Here is a 24,683-nt window from a genome sequence, read left to right as displayed (position 1 = left end):
TTTAGATCAACTGATGTTTACCTACAGGTTACTGAGTTCAATTACATGCTTAAGATAGATGATTAAGATAATTTATTAGGCCCCCTAATATTGCAGTTAAAAAGCCAAGTTACAACATTACTGAAAAATCTGCATAGCTTTTTATCAACTTTGAAATTTAATCACTTGTAGCTTGTAGTTTAATTTGTCAACACATTTTTTGAAGTAATTCTAGTCATTAGACTATAGAGATGCGATTTTAATGAGTGTTCAATATTTTACCCTTAACATTTGCATAAATAAGTTATGCTACACTAGATAGCTAATATTTTGAGCTGTGTTCCAAAATTACAATAAGGCCTAATAATATGGATCAGCAGAGTCAAATGTAACGAGAAATTTATTTACATGTTTTACGAGGGTAGTAAATTTCAAACACAAATAAAATCTTACACATTTGCTTGACTGAAAATTGTGTTGGATGTTTGCAAATCACAGCTTCGAGATACATGCTACACCCTTGGACTTCACTTTAACTTTTTTAACTTGCTTTCCGGCTCAAGATATTTTGAGTCTAATCAGTTCATCCCTAAAATAAACTGGTGTTTATTCCGCTCAAAATGTTGCCAACTTATTAGAATAATCAAAAGAAAATCAAAATAGTTCTAGAATGAAATTAAAATACAGTAGTTAAAACAAGTAGTAATGGCTTGCTTAAATCATCAATAATAGCTTTGTAGCTACAGTATAGTAATGTTATATGTATTGGGGGAGATACACAATTTACCAAATGTTAGATTCTTTGGAATAAACTTACAGTAATCCATGATTAATTTTTAGTAATTTGTCTTCATGCAACATCAACTTAAAATTGCAATACTTAAAGAATATGGAGAACAACTGCTAATATGTTTATTGTACTTTAGTAATTGTGTAATGCCAAATAACTAAACCTTTCACTATTGATACTTCAGTATCCAATAGTATCCATGTTAGTACATCCACAGGAATATAATTAACATTATATCAACTTTTAGGATAAGTAAATCCTAAACACAAATAATTTACTTATTCAAAAAGTACTGTAATGTTATTTTCGGTTTTCAGTGCATTATCTATCACAGATTTAACATGAACAACTGATTCCTAAATCCATACAGTGAGACAAACATATCCAGTCTTAAGAGGTATGTCACAAAAAACTGCCAGAAATGGCAGAAAAATCAATGGTTGAAATGTAGCCTATAGGCCTAGTTATATTGTCTATTAGTTATTAGATTGCAATTTTTATCTTCTTGTTATAAATTTCTAACTTGTATGACACACATATTGTCTGTCGAAATAAAATGTGTTTGAAAACAATTCTGAAAAAAATGTTATGTCCCTTCTGCGTAATGTAAAGAGCCTACTACACTATTCAAGATCAGATAATTTTCTAACAACTAAGAGAAAGACATCCGATCCATACTTCATCGCCGGACTTAGGTAATAGATTAGGTAATAGCAGCCCTAGGCGAAATTAACTCTATATGTGGAACTTCTCTTTAATCGAGAAGAAATCGTGAACCTCCCCCTTAATCACGGGGACATAATTTCAGTCACCCGCGACCATGGAAAATTATTCATTTAAAAAATAAAACTTCAATTTGTGCACTAAGAGAATTGTTTTTGTACAATATGCTCTGGCCTGGTCGGCTTGGTGGTAAATCTGGCACTCGATTGACAACTATTAACTCAGCAAATTACTTTGTTACCAGACAATAGTCTGAAGTCTAAACATAGATTTTTAAATGATCATGGTAGCCAAGATCATTCTTCAACCAACAACAAACTTATTGATAAATTTAAGAATTCAATGGGTAAATAATGTATAGATTTTTCTTTCAAGTTTTGTAGGGCACACAAAAGTAAAGTAGTCCTAGTAAATATTTTTAAATGCTTTTATTTACATACATATACAAAAATATCAACTTCCGATTATCTAACAGCTTAAGATTGAATTTTTTAGAAACATTAATGATGTTGAAGATTTTGCCCTCTTTCGTACAAACCTGCAACCAATAACTTTATTGAATTACTTGTTTTTTTCTTAATTATTCATACAGAAAAATCCTAGTTACATTTAACTTGTGTAACCTACTTTTACACTGATCAGCAAGGAAGTGTTGCAATTCAAACATTTAAGTTTAAAATCATTGAAATAATAAAAGTTTGACTAAAAATTTTTTTCCAGGTTATTATTATCCTACAAAATAATCTTAAATTAGGGAGACCGTTTGCAATAGACATAACTAGCAGCTCTTCCAGGTATTAAATGAAAGATCATAAAAAGAGTAAATAGCAAATAATCTTCATTGAGCGACTGTACATTAGCAAAATCAGTATAACAAAAAATTGTAAACTCAAAAGCTCACCTGTATAATATCCACACATATACCATGACATCAGCATGGAGTTTAATTCTTCCTGCCTCTTCATTGAAGAACTCTGAATCAAAAAGGAAAAGAGTTTTTCATTACAAGTACTGAACATGGCATTTTTTGGTGTGTGCTCAAATTACATCAACACCAAATTTTACTTACAAGGCAAAGCCAAGCATGTAAGGGTGGTTTTCACATACAAAGCAGAGCCCAGGGAAATCACTTTTGGTACAAATTATGAATGGTACTTTTCATCACAACACAATCTATATAAATAAAATTACAGTTTTGTCTGTACATTGCTTAAAATCATGCAGTTTTTGGTTATTTTTACGTTTCATAGCCTAAGAAAGCCGAAACGAGTCTTATCTCAATTTCTGTCTGTATGTCTGTTTGTCTGTTTGTCCATTCTGTGACTCCGTCTGTAACGCCAAAACGTCATTTTACGCGGCCTACTCCTAGAAAACTAAAGTACCGATCAGGGTTTTAATCATTTTTCTGTATTTACTGGATAGGTGAGAGTGTCTTTGGCTATAAAAACATGGCCTCGTTTCTTTGAAAACAAAATAACAAACCACCAAAAACCCAATTTTGTTTGATTTTTTCAAATTTTCTCCCAATGTTTACTATTACATTTTATGAAATAATGATCAGCTGTTTGGATTAGTTCTCACTTCTAGCTGTCACTGATATGTTTACATTCAAAGTTGTTTACAAATACCGCAACCATTTCCGATCAAGTTTTGTCAGCACATCCAAACCAAGTAAGATAAAAACGTTGTGCCTTACTTATCAGCTTTAATTAATCGCAAGTGCAACGATTGTTCTTGAGTTTTGATAACCGGGGAAAATACCGTGAATCAGTGTTGTATTAGTGCAAGGAAACTTACATTTTTTAAATCATCATCACCAATACCGTAGCTTACAAAGGTTTCCACTCATTTACGGCGCTTCAAGGACAGTTGTGTTAAATGCAAAGTAAAAAAATCACAACTGCAGTGGGTGATCGTGGATGTTGCTGCGATCTTGGAAGATCTTTCTGATTTCGCTGTGATCGTACCGTAACAGAGGTTTAACTTAACAGATGTAGCTAAACTCGCTTTTCCAATGTGTCACTTTTGGTTTCTACTTACTTACATTTCGACAACGATATCGGTACTTTTCCTACTTAGGAAATAAAACTACAAACGTACAAAACCCCAGATTTGTGCTTTTTTAGTCACATTTCCTCCGAATGTTTGCTAGATATATGTACTGATTATTGTTTAGAGATTACGTAATCTTTTAAATAAGAAACCTTTGTTTGGATAAAGGCGGTTTCTTCAAACTGTCATTAATATGTTAACAAAATAAGAAACCTTTGTTTGGATAAAGGTAGTTTCTTCAAACTGTCATTAGTATGTTAACATTAAAAGCTGCTTTGATTTTTGAAAACTTAAACAAAAATTTAAAACCAAAGGAGATTAATAACTTCGGTACTGCACCACATCGAGTGAAAGTTTTTTTAGCAAACCATAGTGAGTTTTCAAAGCTTTACGTTGTTAACGTTACATGTTACATGTTTTGTGGCCTGTGTATTTATTTATTTATATATTTGCCAACAGATTAACACCTATAATACAGTTTGATTAGAAGGACAGTTTGAATTAATCGTAAGTACTACAGTTCTTTTCTCAAATGTAAACGTTGGTAGCAGTAAGAATCATTTTTACATACAAACACATCACTATTTTCACTATTTATTTATAAACACTGCACCTTATTGCTTATTAAATTTAATTGATGTCTTACTGTATAATTTTTAGCGTTTTCTGTCCGGACTCCAAAACGTTGTGTGGACTCAATTCTGTATTTGTGTGTGTATGTCTATTGGTAACGCATTAATGTCCTTATTTTTCGTGGAAAAGACGAGAGCACCATTGTTAATAAAAATTTCAACCGGAATAAAGTGTGCAGGAGTGAGGTTGAGGTAGTGTTTTAACTACTTTTAACCAGTGTGAAAAGTAACTTTCAATTACAGGCCTAACTTAGGGCTATGCCTCATAGATCTATACTGTAAAGCAATTTGTTTCATCATTAGATATAAAATATGGACTAACACGATCGGGTGACATTTAATTGCGAAGCATTTGTTTTGGCTTTGAAACTGTCAGATATTGTATTTGAGAAGGTTTATATGTATTCCTAAACAATTATAGTTTTGCCATCATATCTGGAAAAATGCACACTAAATATGCAAACCAACTCCTGTTCTGAATATAAGGTTTTAACTTATACTACATTATTCCCGTACGTAAAACGGGCAAACAGCTAGTTATGCATATTACAGCTTGCAGTCAAATAGTTTTTAAGAAACAGATGATTTAAATTGTGAATATTAATGGTAAGGAAACACTAGTGCACATAGTGGGCAAATGGAAAACTGATTGAGAGCATGGGAAAGTAAATTATTTTTTCCCTTCAATCAGAGCTTGGGAAACAATATTTTTTATAACAGCTGACATTAAAAATAGTAACTTTCTGTACTGAGTTATGAAAACTGTTTTCTTTAATAGATTTCTTTATTAAATAGATTTAATGTTTTCTTTATAGAGTTACCAAATATTATGTACCGTCTAGAGGGGCCTAAAATTTAGATTAGACTTCACAAATATGACCAGGAATCTAACTATCTGATAACAACCGGTGGGGTATAACGTGTATTCACTTATACAATTAACAAGTACAACTTAGTAAAACGAAACTTGACTTTAATCATGTAAAAACTAACTGACAACAAAAAGTAAACAACCTTGTTATTTTTATGTAACATATGGTAATAAATAATGTGAACTCTATCCAGACCAAAAGCACGAACACTTCACCTTCTCGCCGAGATTGAACTACTGTCCTTGTCTTCAAGAAGGTTTTTATGCTTTAGTTGGTCAGCGTGTTTTTTAAAGATTCTTCTATCATTACCTTCAACTTTCCACACGTTTCACCCTAGTCTCTTCAAGATTACGCCGGGTTTCCACACAACATTTCCGTTTCTGGTTTCTGCCCAAAACACAGGTTCATTTATTTTGAAGTTTTTTAGGCTAGTAGTGGCTCCTTCTTTATTCTCTTCCTCTTTTGTTTTATCTTCTTTATTTTCTTCCTCTTCTGTTTTAATCTGACTTCCTTTTTGGGGTTGAACTAAATCTAAGATACATCTTAGATGACGTCCTAAAAACAACTCAGAAGGTGACATTCCAGAAGTTATGTGTGGTGTTAACCTGTACTTAAATAAAAAGTTGTTTAAGTCAGCTTCCAAACCTTTAGGGGATTGTTCTTGGCAAAGTTTTCTCAACGCCTGTTTCATGGTACCGACGTATTTTTCAACTTGTCCGTTGGAACACGGATGGTAAGGTGGAGTGGTTACGTGATCGATTCCAAATGCTTTACAAAACTGTGCAAATTCTACGGACGTAAAACAGGGTCCGTTGTCTGTCACTATGGTTTTAGGGATTCCATATCGGCATATTAACAGCTTAATTTGTTTGATTGTTACTGAAGTAGTCATAGAGTTCAACTTGATAATTTCTGGCCAACCGGAGTATGCATCTACGACCAAAAGAAAAACACTATTAAGGAAAGGTCCAGCGAAGTCCAAGTGTATACGGGTCCAAGGGTCAGTGCATCTCGGCCAATTACTGAGGAACTTTCTCTGTGGTTCTCTTGCAGCATACAAGTTGCATAGTGCACAAGTTCTTGCCACGTTTTCGATGTCACTGTCCATCGATGGCCACCAAAAACGATCTCGGGCCAACGCCTTCATCTTTACCATTCCTAAATGAGTGTCGTGCAGGTTCATAAGTAATTTCTGCTTGAACTTTTCTGGGATAATTGCTCTAACCCCCCACATTAGGCAGCCCTCATGTATGGATATCTCGTTCTTCCTTGACTCATAGGGTTTTAACTCCAGATTGTTTGTCTTGTATGGCCATCCACTTAATACAAACTCTTTGACCCGATTAAGAGTGACATCATTCGACGTTTCTTCACTGATTTCTTTAGCCGTAACTGGTAGACAATCTATGTTACCTGAGAATATTAATCCAACTACGGTGCTATAACTCTCATCGGCTTGGTCAAACTCGACATCTTCCTCGAAAGGCAAACGACTTAAACAGTCAACTTTCCCAAATAGTTTAGTAGAAACGTATTCTATGTCAAAACGAAAATTTGTTAAAAACAAAGCCCACCTTTGTATTCTGCAAGACGTGGTTACTGGCACTCCTTTGCTGGATCCGAATATAGACAATAGAGGTCTGTGGTCTGTTTGGATCAGAAAATGTGTGCCCCAAAGGTAGATGCGGAACTTTTTAATAGCATAAATCAAAGCTAAAGCTTCTCGTTCAATTTGCGAATAATTTTGCTCTGCCTTGTTCAGTGTTTTAGAAGCATACGCGATCGGCTTCTCTTCTCCGTTAGGATATCGATGAAAAATTGCGCAACCAATCCCCACTGATGAAGCATCGGCTGCAACCACTATAGGTAATTCACTATTAAATGGCACTAGAATAGGAGTGGAAACTAAAGCATCTTTAATACGGTTAATTGACTGAGAGCATTGTTCTGTCCATGTCCATTGAACATTTTTCTGCCTTAGTTTGTTTAATGGTGCACAGATCTCAGAAAAGTTTGGGATAAATACAGATAAATGCTGTAAACTAAGTAATTCCATCTAAAGGTCCTAATAAAATTGGTTTAGGCCTAGGTGATTAACAGAGTTAATTTAGAAAGTACGCATATTATTGTTTGGTTTTTTGATATTTTAGGTTAGGTCTACTTTTGATTTAATACAATCATATGTTTAATAAAATGTAAAATAAATACATTATTTTAAATAAAAAAGTTTTACATTTCTTGAACAACCGATTTATTACTATTTTAAAAGTTCCTAATCAAACCATGCATTAATTATTTATGATCAGTTTTCTTTTGTTTTTAAATAAACTGAATATTAGTATAATGCCTTTGGCCATTTTAAACTTTGAATTCAGTATTACTATTCATTCTTTGAAATTTTGAAGTGCTAGCGGAGAGGAGGGGTAGTGGTAGGGAGTAGGGGGGCGCGAAAAACGTCAGCCTACTGGCGACTAGACCCTTAATCAGGCCCTGGGTTCAGGCATATCTACTATGGGCTTTATCTTGTCTTGATTCGTCGAAATTCCATCTTTGGAAATACATAGACCCAAATAGTTGACTTTTTCCTTCATGAAGTGACACTTAGCTCTGTTTAAACAAAAACCATTGTCCTCAATGCGTTTCAAAACCTCTTTTAACGTGTTTAGATGTTCAGTGTCATTTATTCCTGTTATAATGACATCATCCAGTAGGAAAGCGACCCCATCTAATCCAGAAAGCATAGAATGCATCTTTTTTTTAAAAATTGCCGTAGCAGGAGCTACGCCAAAACACAGTCGATTGTATCGCATAAGACCAAAAATAGTATTAATGACAAGGAGTTTTTTAGATTCTGTGTCCATGGGAATAGAAAGGTATGCATCAGAGAGGTCAAGGGTAGTAAATTTCTGTCCAGAACCTATCTTGGTCAATAAATCGTCTTGAGTTGGTAATGGAAACTGCTGCACCTTTAATGCCTGGTTGAGTCCCGTTGAAAAATCTGCGCATATTCTAATAGCTCCATTCGGTTTTCTTACAATCACGCATGGCGCAGCCCATTCTGAATGGTCTATTTCTTCAAGGATACCATTTCTTTTTAACCGGTCAAGTTCTTCTTTAACCTTGTCCCTTAAAGCTAAAGGAACAGGCCTTGCCTTTTTAAACACTGGTGTAGCACCCTCTTTTAGGTACAAATGAGCAGTTGTCTTTGAACATTTATTTTCATTGGGTTGAAAGACGTCAGAAAACTCATCCACAAGTTTGGCAAGTTGTTGATCCGTATTTTCTACTTGTAAGGTTTGTTTATACGGTTCTGAACATATCCTTTGCAAATCGGAAAGTGATATTTTGTGGAGAAATAAAGGTGTAATCCAATCTCTTCCCAAAATATTTTGTTTGACACCCGAAGCGACAAAAGCTCTGAGTTTGGTTTTAACGTTTGCAAAAACAACTTCTACATCCATCTCACCAAGAAGTTTAACACAATGACCTGTAAATGAAGTAAAATTCTGTTTACTTAACAAAAGGTCGGGTTTTCCTATCTGTTTCCAAGTATGATCTGAGATAATTGAAGCGCAGCTACCTGTATCAAACTGCATCCTTACGATCTGGTTATTGAGTAAGATATTAAGAATAAGTATCGGGTAAAAGGTTGCCTGCTTTCCGATTGAAAGAACGTCCTGTATTCCTCCCAAAGAGTTCGTATCATTATAGCTAGTTACATCATTATCAACAACGTTACTACCGGATTCCTTTGACTTTGGACCATTCTCAACAATGTTGCTTTTAAGGTGTCGTTTCTCCACCTGTCCCGTTTTACATATTCTAGTTATGTGATTCCTACTCCCGCATTTGTAACATCTTGGATTTTTAATGTTACAATTCCTTTTCAGATGTTTACCACCACATATAAAGCATGGTCCTAGAGATAAAACATTACAATCTTCCCTCTGAGAAAAACTATTTAATGAAGCATCTTTTACTGAGAAAAGAGAATTAGCTACGTTAATGACTTCTGAGAACGTTTCATAATCCTTCTCCATGAGTTTGGATCTTATATTGTTATCACATATCCCCATTACAAAAGCGGTAACAAGTGCTTGTTGGAAAAATTGAATGGGAAATTGACAATCATTTACTTTATTCCTCAAAACATTGGCAAACTCCGTCAGACTCTCGCAGCCCTGACGCAGTGAAAAAAACTTGACTCTTTCTGCAATGGCGATTTTTTTAGTTTTAAAATTGTCCAACAATAGTTTAAAAAGTTCTTCATACTTAAAGTCATTTAAATCATTAGGTCTACAAAGGTTAACCAGTGTGCTTAACACATTTGTACCCAAAGCGTTTATGAATAGCAAGCGTTTGGTTTCATCATCGTTAATTCCATTGAGTTTAAGACCTGTAGTAAACTTAATGTGCCACACATCAATCTCTACTGTGTCCGGGTCGAACAAGTCACATTTAAAATTACAAATACTTTTTCATTACGAACTTGATCGGTACCTGGATCGTCTTGATGTCGTCTATGTCTACCTGATGTCGGCATTGTGTGAGTTCTAATTCCTCGTCGCCAATAACGTGTATTCACTTATACAATTAACAAGTACAACTTAGTAAAACGAAACTTGACTTTAATCATGTAAAAACTAACTGACAACAAAAAGTAAACAACCTTGTTATTTTTATGTAACATATGGTAATAAATAATGTGAACTCTATCCAGACCAAAAGCACGAACACTTCAGGGTATTTAACTATCTGCCGCCTCTAGGTAGGTTTCAGCACGACGTTGTGGTATCAGGCTTCCAGTCAGAAATGTTCACAGTCCATTGGACGTCGTTTAGTAAAAACTATATACAGTTCACAACACACAAACACAAACAAATACACATTTACCGATCGGTATTTACTAGGGGAGTGCGACATTTTGTCAAATCAACGGTCGCGACGAGTGACATCCAAGCCACAACTCAAGGTTACAGTGACATCGAAATTCTTTCTTTTGTTCCACACCTCCAGATCCCCTGGTAGCCCCCCCCCTTGACAAGGTCCTAGAAAAGCCCCTGAATCAAATTCATTCAACTTCTACCAAACCATCAGAGAGATTTTAGTTCATAAGATTGCAGGTTTTAAACATGTATTAAACACAATAGATTTAAACATACAATTCTACCTTACCTTCATCATAGAAGCGCCACGGGCCAAAGACGGTGGTTGCGGTGGGAAGGGAACATGAAAAGTCATCGGAGGCCTTGTCGGAAACTTCAACTTTGTCTTCTGAAATATTTTATCTTCTTCATCAATAAACTTAGAAATATCTTCCATTGATGATGGCATTTCTTGTTTAATTCTTTCATGTTGGGATTTTTTTTGGTAAATATCTTCGTGTTCAGATTCTTCAGTCACTGAACATTCACCCTTAAATCAAAGGAAGATCGAATTTTTAAGACAGATTTGTTTGTCATATAACATATTTTTTATTACCGTACTGGTATTCTACATAATATAATTATTATGGATAAATATATATATATATATATTTGTATCATCCAATATACTGTAGTTTTTTCTTAGCCCTTCATTTGTAGATAAATAACACTTATCTCTAAATCAATTAAAAAAGTTAAAAATTACTGTATCTTAAGATGGAAGATTGCATTTTAAATTGAATGCCATGAATGAATCCTAATTCTGGTATAGTTGTGGGTATGAATGAAATTTTTTAGTAAATCATAATCATAATAAAGATGCAAATATACACATTTTTAAAGTTCATTGCAAAATACATCTTAATAAATTGGACCAGGATACTAGTCATTTTACTAGATATTTTATTTTTTTTACTATAGTGGAATTAGAATATTGCATGGTGAACTTTTAGTAGCTACAAGCAGAAAAAAGAGTGTGTGACAAACAGGCATAAATATAGGCTACATGAGCCCTGGTTGCCTGGTTTGAGTATGTTTCGAGTGTGTGATCCTTTACTTTTGTAAAACATTTACGCAGATTTTCAGGTTTGAATTAGTTTACTGATTTAAACATAGGCCTATTGATGAAAGATAGCCCAAATAAAAACTACTGGTTTTTCATGATTCTAAGTCTAGATTTTAAACATTCCTAACTTCAATTACCTCTTCTAAAACATATTGAGAATCATCAATCTGTTCTTGGACAGCTTTTTTCCCTTTTGATGGAATCAGAGTTTCAATCAACACCTCTTCTTCATTGTCATATCCTTATTAAAACAAACAGAAGTTTATAAAGACAACTCAGTTATTTGACATTAATTTACTTAAAAAAAGTACAAGTACCCTATAGGTCTAAATGTATTTGTTGACTTACATTAATTCAAACTTATCTTTAAACAAATTGAGCTGCCTTACGTAGTTATTGAGATGTTAGTTAAGAGTCTTCTTCACCCCTGTGAAAACAATAAAAACATGCCTTGGACGTCCCTCACTCCGGATGGAGTGTGTAAAGATAAGATATAATGTTAAAACTTTTTTCCCTTACAGATTAATGTTGATTCTAGGGCCATCATACATGATATATCCAAGAAAATCAATATTATAAGTACAAAAAGTGTTAAAGTAGGTAACGTAAATTGAGTCACTTTTAAACACTTATAAAACTAATAATTTTTTTTCATTTTCAACCTTTTGAGGTATAAGAGCCCTAATATAATTAACTATTCAACTACATTGATACTAAATTTCAAAAAATCAACCAGGTTCCCACATAGGTAACACTTTTTTTTAGGATGAAACTAAATTTCAGTGTTGGAGAAAGAGTAGAGTTGAGTTAACCCAAGGATTAAACTATAATAACAGGTTAACCGAATTTGGAGAACACAGGCATTAATTGGATATTGTTAATCAAGGGTTAACTTGTGGTGATGCAATTAGAAACTATAGTTCGGCCGCTTAGAAAGCGACCTCCTCCAGCATTGGTTTAGCATTAGCGCGCAGGTCGTTTTCTAAGTGGCCGAACTATAGCATTAATTAAATTATACTAGAGGTCGTCCAGTGGTCGAAAACTCGGGCAAAAATATGTAATGTGCAGATTTCTCTATTTTCACCCCAAGCTGTAAATAAAACACATGTGATTGGAATTTCTTCCATTTGTTTTGATTTTCTGTTTATATTAAATTTCTTTATTATATTTATATTGATTTTCGTTTTTTCGTCACCAGCATAGCAACCCATGTTAATTTTGTAATATTTTTAAATCATTTTTGAGCTTATTTGAGCCTATTTTAATACATATATGAAGGGATTCTGCACATCTACAAGAAAATATCTTTCCAACAGTATGCATAGATTTTCCATGTGATGCACACGAGCTGAGAAAAAAGGTTTTAAAGAAACATGCTTGCATATTTACAGATGATTAATTAAATGATTTAGGGAGGTGAAATATTTAGCATGATGTTGCATGAAATAAAGATTTATGAATTGAATTGAATACTTAACAAACTAGTTAACTTTATTATATTGAAAATAACCTTCTCCCATTATCAATGCTTTCTTCGAGGTAACTTACTCAGATTTTTACAATGACTAAAGTAACAAAACTTACCAACATATCTGACAACGCACCAGTGGTTGTCTACAATTTTGACAACCACTGCTTCATACTGTTGCCCATCTGTAGAGTAAACTGCTCGACAAGAACTTCCTACTGCCCACTAAAAATAATTACAATCCTTTTACAAAAAAATTATCCTGTTAACAATAATGCTGACAAACATCATACCTGTGATATTTATGTTAATCATTATAATAAGTCACTACCTACCCAACAGAACACAATTTTCTAACAGGTTGAGAGGTTACACAGTTCTATAACCAATAGGCCTAGTCAATTGTTCTGCCCAAGATTGAAAAAATCTCACATTTTATTTACTACCACCATTGATTATATAGATTTTAATTTAGCATTTAAATAATTTAGTATACAAATCTGTTGTATCACCAACCAAATATTTTGCCTATTAAAACCCTCGCTATTCCCATGGACCGATTATGCTGGTTCGCAAACTTGTTCAAATAAACGTAGGTTTACACGTTTGTACACTACCAAATTTCCACAAAATCGGATAATTTTTGCTTGTGTTATCGTGCTAACGGTGGGCTCTGGGGACCTCAAAACAAAAAGTTAAATCGGTCCCGGGTCTAGGTCTTACCACGAGACCTACGGTAATAGCTTATTCCATATACTATGGGAAATAAACTCTTTTTTTTAAGAAATTGGCGACCTCTTTTAACTTTGCATTTGCCAGTCTTCATAGACTACAGATCTGTGCGTGGAACGTATCCAGCAAAGCAAGGGGTGAAGAGGTACAGTACGAAGGTAAGCTGTACTAATAAAATGTTTGCGGCAGTGACCAGGATCCAAACCCACGACATCGCTGCCTTGGGCCCGAAGACCGTGACGCTACCAATTGAGCCACCCACTCACCTACTATAGTATAGTAGAATGATAATAGGTAGGGCCTATAAAAATACTAATAAAACTTATAGCTCTAATGATAGTGACTGAACAGCTTGCATTGAACTGAAATAGAATACACTTATGTAATCACCTTCTTTCTATTATTTTTCTTCTTAGTTTCTAAATCACTTAGGAATTCTTCAACATCTTCAATTTTTAATCCTAATTCTTTCTGAATCTTCCTCGTTATCTAAAACAAACACTCTTTTTAATCAAAATCTCAACCAAGTGTTAGGTTAGAGTAAAATTTTTAATACATAATGCAATTTAAATTAAGTGCACAATTACTTTTAAAATAAAAATTTAATCTGAAATAAGGTAAGTTAAACAATAATTTCTTGCTATTTGGACAATTGAATTATCATCTGATCCATTAGTATAACTGAACCTTAACATTAAATAAAGACCCCCACCGCGTCAAACCTGCAGACTAAGCAAATTTCCATTTCACTAAATTACCTATTTCATAAAAATTTTTGGATTTTTTATTTAAATACCTAAGTAATATTTTTATTTTAATGGGTACTTAGGTTTGCTGCTACAGTGAAGATAATAAGGTGTGTTTTTATTGAAATATTGATAACTAAGTATGAAATAAACAAATTTGCCAAATTTCATTGAAATATGTCCAGAAACAAGCAAACTACAACATATATATATAATTCCGTAAGCGAATTGGTCCCCACGAAATCCGTAAGCGAATCGGTCCCCACGAAATATGTTGAGTTAGGTAAAAAGTAGCATGTCTGTTGAGGATTCATTTTAATGCTTAAGATCCAAGGACGGTGGGAAAAATATCAGAAGTGTCAAAAATTAACCCTGCTCTACCCCACAGGCCGTCAAAAATCCGGTCATTTTCTAATGGAAGTACACAGTGTTCTATAAGCTGCTTTAAACAGCTGATGTAAACATTGTGTATTTGTATGTTTATTGATTTTAGTGTTCTGTTTTTAGGCTAGAATGGTAATTCAGTGTTGAAATGTATCGTGTTGGGGGAAGAACGTGACTAAATGTGTAAAGAAAATTGCATTTCTTAATTTCCTTTTAAACTTGTATAAGTTACTTAACTATAAAGCAGCAATTGCTGCTATGGTCCCCTAGTTTTATTTAATTATTCTACATAAGAATAAAATGAGATTTCTAAAATAACGCTTTTTTGAATTTTCCTGTAACTGTTAAGCATACAACACATATTTTAAATATACTAAATTATTTATTTTTTTAATGTTTTTACAGTGAAAATGGAAAAACCAATTTTTACCCCCTAAAACCTCTATTCCCATAGTCCAATCATGCTGGTTTACTAACTCTTTTGAATAAATATAAGTTGGTTTACACGTTTATACCAAATTTCATCAAAATCGGATCCATCACTTTTGCTTGAGTTATCGTGCTAACGGGCACATATGAATTTGAACGGATGGTATTTTTGACCTCTAGGGACTTCAAATTGAAAACGTAAATCGGTCCCAAGTCCAGGCCTTGCCATGAGACCTACGTTAATAGCTTATTCCCTATAAAGAAAATTCGCTAAAATGTAAATGGTACACGATTTTACAAAATTAACTTGGGCCTTCAGATAGGAACATGCTTATTTTAAGTTTTATGTTATACAATGTCAAAATAGAATATACAGTAGATAGCCTAAGCCCATCTTGTAAACAAGGTTGGAGCAAAAACTAGAGAATGTAAGTTACCTTTCTCTTGACTGCGGAGATTGCCTTGTCATATGCTGTAAGGATTTCAGAATCATCCCATTCCTCATCATCTTCATCATCATCCTAAAAGCACAAAAAAACACTGACATAAAAAAATGATTAGTACTAATGACTACTGTAAAACACCTTGGCCTAAAAACTATTAAGTTATTCATAACTTAGTTTATTATGTAGCCTAATTGAGCGGAGCGAAGCAAAGCTCTTTGGGATCAACTTCAATACAATCATTACTTATAACACTTAATCTCAATAATGGCTGAACATATTTTTGCCAAACTTACGAAGGTTGTTTTCTCAAATGTTTAGGGCTAAGTTTAGATGGTTTAGACGTAGGTAACCAATTTCAATTTTGGATAATGCCTACGTAATTTTACAGTAACTCAAAGTTTTTACATTTTAACATTGGTCTTATGGGTTGCTATGATGGTTACAAAATAACAACGTAAATGTTTTAAACAAATCAAAGAATCGTAGTATATGTTCAAATCAAGCCACACCCTAAACACAGTACAAAGGAAGAAATTGGATGATGACAACTGATCAAAAAATACAGAGAAAGTCTTAGGTTTACATTTAAGTCGCAATTTGGAAACGACCACTGATTGAATAGGTAGGCCTACAGAAATAAACTCGAAACTTAACTAAAATGTTCAGCAACACATTTTCAAAAACCTATCATGTGACCCCTCATCTTAAAGGGTTTATCAAGAGAATTGAATGACACAAACCAGAGGTCAATATCGCACCCCTAATCAAAATGGCAGCCATTTTAATTTCAGTTGAGCAAGCAAGATAAGAGTCTGGACACCCCCAGTTAACTTTAAAACAAGTGACAGTAGGAAAACCAAACTCTGCACATGTTTACAACATAAAAAATGCACTTTTTTGTTTAAGTTATAACTTTAACCTGGCCCCCAAAATGGGGTATTTTGGGGGCAGCCCCAATTTTTCAAATGTAAACACCTATTGTGAGACCCCTATTTTTAAAGAGTTTCTCAAGACAAATTAAATGGCGCAAACTAGAGGTCAATATCGCACCCCTATCATGTGCACCCCTGGAAACGACCACCCAATATTGCATACCCTAATCAAAAAGGTAGTCATTTTGAAATACAGTAGAGTCCCGCAAACTCGGCACTCGATAACACGGCAGTCTGGATAACTAGGCCATCACTTGGCTCAGAAAATTAGTGATTTTTTGAGTCCGAGTTAAACATGGGCTCAAGTCAAATCATTCGCAACTCATACCAAGGATTTGTTGTACTATATCTGATGACTTAATACTGACTTGTAATATAAATATAAATAAATAAGGCAGCTAAAAGGAATAAAAATTGTATTGTTCTTATTTTTAACCCTAGTTCCCGATAACCCGGCATTTCACAAACTCGGCACCCTTCCAGTCCACATTACGCCGAGTTTGCAGGACTCTACTGTATCCCCTATTAACTTTTTAACAGGTTATAGCAGGAAAACTAAACTCAGCATATTTTAGGGCCTACCTTTATAAAAAAAGAGAATTCACCTTTTGGTCAGTAGGCCTATTAAATTATTAAATTGTTTGGGCGGGGCCAGACTTTATCTTGCTTGCTCATCTTAAATGATTAAAATGGCTGCAATTTTGATTAGGGGTGCGATATCGACCTCTGTTTTGCGCAATTCAATTCCTCCCTCTTGATTAACCCTTTAAAATGAGGGGTCACATGATAGGTGTTTACATTTGAAAATTTGGTGCTGCCCCAAAATATCCCATTTTGGGGGCTGGGTCAAAGTTGTAATAACTTTGATGAAAAAGTGCAATTTCTTATGTAGTAAATATGTGCCGAGTTTGGTTTTCCTACTGTAACGCGTTAAAAAGTTAACCAGACTTTTGCTTAACCCTGTATAGATAAATAAGGGCTAGGCCAAGTCTAATTTTCTTATTAGTAAGCCTAGGCCTATACCAATGCAAGACTTATAATTACCTGCTTTCTCACGTAAATCATAGGTTTCTCATTTCCTGACATGATGAAATGTTAACTCTTAACTTTTCAAGATATTCTGTTTGTATTCTAATTTTTATTAATGATAGAACTCACGATTTTGGGTTGCAAATTTGCAATGCAAATCAAGCCGGTTTATTTGATTTAACTTAACCTAAAACAAAATAACCTCTCGCTCTCACTCAACTATGATGTGTATGTGCAGTGTTGCCACACAGCTCCGGACCGGAAGAAATCCGTCCTCACTAGCATAAAAATCCTGCTTTTTCCTCTCTAATCCGCGCACAATACGTTAAAAATACGTACACAATCCGCGCACACTGTAAATTAACCTGCGTCTAATAATATAGTACAGTACTAGAATACAAGTTTTACATTAATTTTTCCTACAGTTACCATAAAACAAATAAATTGGTGAAGAAACATAACCTATTTTTACACAGAAGTGAACTTTTAATATAAAATTTAATGTGAAGTGACAAATACAACAGTACAACAACAGCTGGCCAGCTGATTTACAGCCAGTACTGCCAACGTATTTCGCGCGCATACGACGTTGCCTGCATGTTACGCGCTCACTATTTCGGGCCTTCACGTTGCAAATCCGGAGTGAGACAAAGTAATTAGAGTGAGACAATGTTACTGATGAGCGAATTTGCCACTTTGCTTTCTCAGATCAGTGAGAGAACATGTACATTGTTAGGTAACTGTAGAAAATAGTTATTTGTGCAACTAGTGAGAAAAGTGAGCAATTGACTCACTCGAGAGAAATCCTTACTCACGAGCCGTAGGCGAGTGAGGAATGGTTTCTCGAGTGAGGCAATTGTACTTTGAACTCGAGTTGCACATTATACTTTTCCTACAGTTACCATAAAACAAATAAATTGGTGAAGAAACATAACCTATTTTTACACAGAAGTGAACTTTTAATATAAAATTTAATGTGAAGTGACAAATACAACAGTACAACAGCTGGCCAGCTGATTTACAGCCAGTACTGCCAACGTATTTCGCGCGCATACGACGTTGCCTGCATGTTACGCGCTCACTATTTCGGGCCTTCACGTTGCAAATCCGGAGTGAGACAAAGTAATTAGAGTGAGACAATGTTAACATTGTCTCACTGATGAGCGAATTTGCCACTTTGCTTTCTCAGATCAGTGAGAGAACATGTACATTGTTAGGTAACTGTAGAAAATAGTTATTTGTGCAACTAGTGAGAAAAGTGAGCAATTGACTCACTCGAGAGAAATCCTTACTCACGAGCCGTAGGCGAGTGAGGAATGGTTTCTCGAGTGAGGCAATTGTACTTTGAACTCGAGTTGCACATTATACTTTTCCTACAGTTACCATAAAACAAATAAATTGGTGAAGAAACATAACCTATTTTTACACAGAAGTGAACTTTTAATATAACATTGAATGTGAAGTGACAAATACAACAGTACAACAGCTGACCAGCTGATTTACAGCCAGTGTTGCCAACGTATTTCGCGTGCATACGACGTTGCCTGCATGTTACGCGCTCACTATTCCGTGCCTTCACGTTGCAAATCTGGAGTGAGACAAAGTAATTAGAGTGAGACAATGTTAACATTGTCTCACTGATGAGCGAATTGGCCACTTTGCTTTCTCAAATCAGTGAGAGAACATGTACATTGTTAGGTAACTGTAGGAAAAGTATAATGTGCAACTCGAGTTCAAAGTGCAATTGCCTCACTCGAGAAACCATTCCGAGTGAGGATTTCTCTCGAGTGAGTCAATTGCTCACTTTTCTCACTAGTTGCACAAATAACTATTCCTCACCTATAACGAAATGTAAACTCAAAATATGTTACAGGAGGTTTACACTTACCGTATATGTGCTTTCAATATTGATTGAATGGATCCAAAAAAATAAGTTTAGTTTAATTGAATATGTAATTTATTAAATTTTCATATTAATGCAATAGCATTATATTTTAATTTTTTTCACTGAATACTTTTTTGTATCTGTTCAATCCATATTGAAAGCACACATACGGTAAGTGTAAAACATCCTGTAACATATTTTGAGTATTACATTTCGTTATAGGTGAACAAATTATTGGAAAACTTGTTTTCTAGCACTATATTATTAAGCCCCCCATACACGGGCGAGCATGTTCGCGAGCAAGTTGGTGAACATGCTCGCGAACATGCTCGGCGTTGCCAACAGACGGACGAGCATGCTCGCGAACATGCTTGTCGTTTTCAAGAGACGGACGAGCATGCTCGCGAACATGTTCGCGAACATGCTCGTCGCTCGGTAGCGGTTCCTAGGCCTATTCTTGCTTCTCTTGTGCTCTGTGACAGTCAAGTTGTGTGTATTTAGCATACTCCTGCTTTTTTGCTGCAATTACAGCATTTAGTATTTTTTCAACATACGCATTATTTCTTTGACATAAATCAGGGGCGATTTATTTTTGGCCGATTTTGTAATCATAGCCGATCTAAAAATCGACCGTGTGTGCCAGGCCTTAGGTTATCGGATTAAATTCATCCGCTATGGTTTGAAAATTATGTTGGTTAAAATTCCATCTTTGTGCAATAACATTTCTCGTAGTTCTACTTATTCCAGCCTTTCTTAGAATTTTTAATTGTGACAAATTACTACAGAATTGATTGTACACATTTCTGTAATACTGTAATAATACAAATTGTAATTGAATAACCCTCTATTTTGGAAACTCATTTAAATTTCTATTTATTGCGTTACAATCCCAAATAAATATTTATTTAGCTTCTGTAAACATTGATTCTAAATCTATTACTGTAACTGGAATACATCAGAGTCATGGTGGAAGGAAAAAACATAGGTGTGCTATTCCCACATATTCTGACGTCACTCGGATTGCAAACAAAAGATCATCTGATTGTAACTGTCAAATTTAGTATGTATTTGTTTTTATTTGATTGTTATTGTTTTCATAATAATAAAAACAATAACAGCCAAATCAAAACAAATACATATACTGATTTGACAGTTATAATCAGATGATCTTTTGTTTGCAATCCGAGTGACGTCAGAATATGTGGGAATAGCACACCTATGTTTTTTCCTTCCACCATGCATCAGAGTATCAACACCATGATGATTACAAGTGCAACCTGTCTATTGCGGCTACTTTGTAATGGCGGTAACGAAGTAATCGTTTGGAATCGGAACGGTTACTTGTACTGAGTCCACGAGTGTAACTTGAATTATAGTAGCGGCTACATCGATGGAATCATTTAGCCTATCTCTACCCAAGTTGCAGCGACGAACATGCTCTCGAATATATTGGTCGTCCCCACAGACGGGCGAGAATGTTCGTGAGCATGTTCGTTTTCGGGCTCGTCAAGTCCGACGAGCCGAGCGCCGAGCCAAACATGCTCGCCGCGACGGATCCCACACACGGGCGAGCATGTTCGTCGCCAACACCGTCACGAGCATGCTCGCGAACATGATCGCCCCGGATCGCCCGTGTATGGGGGGCTTTAGACTCAGGTTAATTTACAGAGTGCGCGGATTGTGCACGTATTTTAAACGTATTGTGCGCGGATTAGAGAGGAAAAAGCGGGATTTTTATGCTTGTGAGGACGGATTTCTTCCGGAGCTGTGTGGCAACACTGGTCGGTCATAGAGAGATGAGATAGGGTATACACATACAGACGACGACAGACAGACTTAAAAGTCAACAAAGTCACTTACAAATAATTAATTATTCAATACAAACATGTATTCTAAGATAGCTAGATACAAGTTATTAGTATAAATGGCAATTTAAAATTAGAATGTAGAATGAAACTTTACAGTTGACAGGCAGTACATTTAGTTTGTTCTTGTTGTGATAGGCCTGGTTTTGGAAGGATAGACCTAGGGTTTATTATTTGTAACATTCAACATTAGCTTAATATATTCTTTGAACATGTCATATAGGCTAAGTTATTGTTAAAAAAATAGCCTTCTTTAATGTGAATTTTACCCAAGAATCTTGTGACACACTCACACACTAAGATACACTAAACCTTTAATAGCCCTTCATTGTTAGTTGTTGTTGTTACTGGTGATTATTACTCCTAGGCCGACAAGTTACTCCAAAGGTAAGTAGCCTAATCAATTTTTCCATTATCTTATTAGTCAAGCATGTTTATTCTTTCTCAGCTTGTCTGCATCCCAGGTTCGGGTACAGTTTCTTAACTGGGCTATGCTAATATTGATTGAAACTATCGAATTGAAAATATTGATTAATAATCGATATTTTTAAATATATCTATTTTAAAATAAAACTATCATAACCTAACCTAACCAACCAAACTTGCTGATGGTGAAAAAATCGCATGAAGGTTTACTAATCGAATCGATAGTTTCAATCAATATTAGCATAGCCCAGTTAAGAAACTGTAGCCGAAATGCTACTGTTAGAAATATATTTGCCTGTAGATGTGCAGAACCCCTTTAAGTTATAAGTTAGGTCTAAATTAAAATAGAGTCATAAGTTAAATAGCAACACAAAATGAATTAACACTTATATCAAACCCCGGTCTGACAGGCCCACGGGAGTTTTCAAAAACACATGTTGGTAAAATTGTTTACTTAAAATTTATTACATTCATATCATCTGTATGACTCAGCGAGCACATAATAATAATAATGTGTTCGCTGGTATGACTATTACAAATAAATAGAAAAGGCAGGCATTTTCAACCACTGAGCTGAAGCAACAATAATTCATTATTAACTTATTGGTCTTAGAAAGTGAAAAGTGCAACTTAATCAGGTGATTTTCATATTGCAGAATCAGAGTTAGGCCTAGCTAATTAAAGTTGTCACTTCCATTTGCTTGACTATGATTGAAAACAATCAGCTGGTTGGTTTACTTAACCCATAGTTCATTCCACTTGTAAATGTCATCCATCCTACCCACCTTGTTTATTGTAATGTTGTATATTATTACGGCGATATCTTGAGAAATATTCATCAGCTGTGAAAAATAATGGTATATTTGGATTCAGGAGGTAAAAAACTATAAAGTAAGATATCAAAATTATAAATTCGTTTGGAGGCACGTAAGTTATACGGAATAATTACCACTTGCGGGATTCCATTCCCCCAATATAACTTACCTTCCCACCTTTTCCTCCCCTACCTGTTAATAGGTATTTTTTGTTCATTTTGGTGGGTGCCGTGACCTTGACAGGTTGTCTGTTCATAACATGCCCGTCTAAGAAGCCCAGCGTTAACATATTTTAAAGCGGAGTCTCACAGGACCAGGGTTTCGGTTTGTGTGTTTCTAAGCAGGGTTCATTAACTTATTTTCAAATTAGGCCTAGTGTTTAAAGGGGCTTATACTATTTCTGACGCCCAACTCACCTAAAATGTTCTACCACTTAAAAGACTTTTTTTAACTGTTCCTAGACACCAACACTAGGCCTACAACTTTCTCAAATGACTTTTGTCACCAAGGCTTCCTGTAACTTAGACACCACGCTAGTCGAGGCGTGAAGACTAGACACTACGCCTGAAAAACTCACTTACACGCACCGTGATAGGGCAGATTTCTTTACTAGACACCTTGTCAAGATTACTAGACACCATTACCTAAATTACTAGACACCACACCCAGATTATGGTTAGGCTAGGCTACGCGAGGTGTCTTAGTACCTAATCTAGGTGTGGTGTCTAGTAATGGCACTGCTTTAACACAATTTTAAGCAAGTTTTCCCTCAGACATCTCTGCTACAGCCCCTAAAACTTGCGTTAATGTGATGGCATTGATTAATTTATACTAGGCACCTCCTACGTCACCTCACCTAGATTACTAGACACCATTACCTAGATTACTAAACACCACACCCAGATTACGGTTAGGTTAGGTTAGGTTTGGCTATGCGAGGTGTCTAGTAATCTAGATGTGGCGTCAAGAAAAGGAACTGACCTGTCACTTATGTTTAACCCTCCGAGGGTCACGCGTCAAAAAATAGACGCACAACACACTTTGTGTAGGGTCACGCGTCTAGTTTAAGACGCACAAACATCGTTTACGGCGAAGGCTCTATGACTGACTGAATCGGATTGAACTGGATCGAGTTAGGTATCGTTCTTTTCATTAGATTCTAAGCTTTCTAAAGGTCTGTCTCTAAGCGCTGTTTGTTCTCTGAGCCGATCGTAATTGTTAGCAGACAGCTGACGTGCATATTAGTAAACAGGTTACTTAACCTCGGACCGATGACTGATGTGTTTTATTATGTTTATCATTGTTTTAGTGTTAAAAATCAAAAGTAGTGATATACGTGGTGCATTATAAGAAGATTTAAGTGGTTTTGAAGTGCTGGTTGATGATCCTGAAGATGTAGGTAGTGATATTGATGTAAATTATCAGCCAGATTCCTAGCTATGGTTAGGCTATGCATTCTTAGCTAAACGCTATGGGGACCGCGTCTCGTTGTCCCTCCGTCTAGTTGTACCTACGTCTACTTGTACCTCGAGGCCTAGGGACAACTAGTCGTAGGTACAACTAGACGTAGGTACAAGTAGACGGTGGCACACCCGACTAGTTGTACCTGCAGATTTTTAGGAGGTACAACTAGACGTAGGTACAAGTAGACGTAGGTACAACTAGACGTGTAACCCACCGACAAGTAGTATCACCTAGCTTGTACGGATGCGACCAGTTGTCCCTACGACTAGTAGTCCCTACGAATAGTGGTCCCTCCGTCTAGTAGTCCCTACGTCTAGTTGTACCTACGACTAGTTGTACCTAAGCGTATTTTGTGTCCTTATAGTCTAGTTGTATCTGTCCATCAATTCGTTACCATGTTTAATTGATTACTGCACGAGTAGTTTTTAATAATACCCTAAAATTAAATCCGGAACTGCAGTGTTCCGAGTCAATTGAGTATGATTGGCAAATATTTTTCACCGCACTACGATGTTTTAGTAGTTTTACAGACGTTATTGGAGGCTGAAAGCTACGCATTGCTGTCCAGGGTCGAAATGGCAGCTATAGTTGTAATTAAAATTTTCCAGCCCTAGTACAGAAAATCGCTTATTTAATTAAAACATTTATATATATCATTAAATATACAAGCAGTATATCCTTAATGAATTGCAATAGACCGCTGTCTAGCAATTATGTATTACTATTTTTGCTGATTCCTTTAAATACTTTTTCACATAACCTTAAAGTATTTGCATTGATTAGTGTGCATTTCTTTTAGTTATAAGAAATCTTCTTATAGTTATAGTTTCTTATAGTTATAGTTTTTAATGGATTTCCCATTGAACAATGAAGAATGAAGTGTACAATGAAGTTGAGGTTCAGCGGTTGAAAACTCGACAAAAACTATGCAATGTACAGACTTCTCTATTTAACATACACTGTAAATAATACATGTGATTGGAATAATTTCCATTTGTTTTGATTTTAGTTTCATAATTAGTT

General features: G+C 35.2%; 2 protein-coding genes across 2 annotated transcripts in view; one reads left to right on the top strand and one right to left on the bottom strand.

Moving 5' to 3' along the window:
* Nucleotides 1-1,905: 1,905 nt before the first annotated feature.
* On the bottom strand, nt 1,906-17,443 carry LOC129003802 (survival motor neuron protein-like). The gene is made up of 8 exons (XM_054432110.1): nt 17,221-17,443; nt 15,236-15,319; nt 13,630-13,728; nt 12,624-12,732; nt 11,177-11,280; nt 10,224-10,463; nt 2,394-2,466; nt 1,906-2,030 (listed from the first exon to the last, which is right to left on the bottom strand). Exons 1-8 carry the CDS (start codon nt 17,260-17,262, stop codon nt 1,993-1,995), a joined length of 789 nt encoding a protein of 262 aa, XP_054288085.1. The 5' UTR covers nt 17,263-17,443; the 3' UTR covers nt 1,906-1,992.
* Nucleotides 17,444-20,941: 3,498 nt separating this feature from the next.
* The window catches only part of LOC129001978 (zinc finger protein 43-like), a 31,026-nt gene continuing 27,284 nt past the window's right edge, over nt 20,942-24,683 (top strand). Inside the window, exon 1 of the mRNA XM_054429447.1 lies at nt 20,942-21,342. The gene's annotated coding sequence lies outside the window, so the exon portion shown is untranslated. The remainder of the gene's footprint in view (nt 21,343-24,683) is intronic.

Source organism: Macrosteles quadrilineatus, unplaced genomic scaffold (genome assembly GCF_028750875.1).
Source record: "Macrosteles quadrilineatus isolate MER2022 unplaced genomic scaffold, UCM_ALF_1.0 Scaffold_9__3_contigs__length_116548681, whole genome shotgun sequence".
NCBI classification, from domain to species: domain Eukaryota; kingdom Metazoa; phylum Arthropoda; class Insecta; order Hemiptera; family Cicadellidae; genus Macrosteles; species Macrosteles quadrilineatus.
Note: the sequence above shows the minus strand (reverse complement) of the source record. Positions and strands in the feature narration are given on the sequence as shown.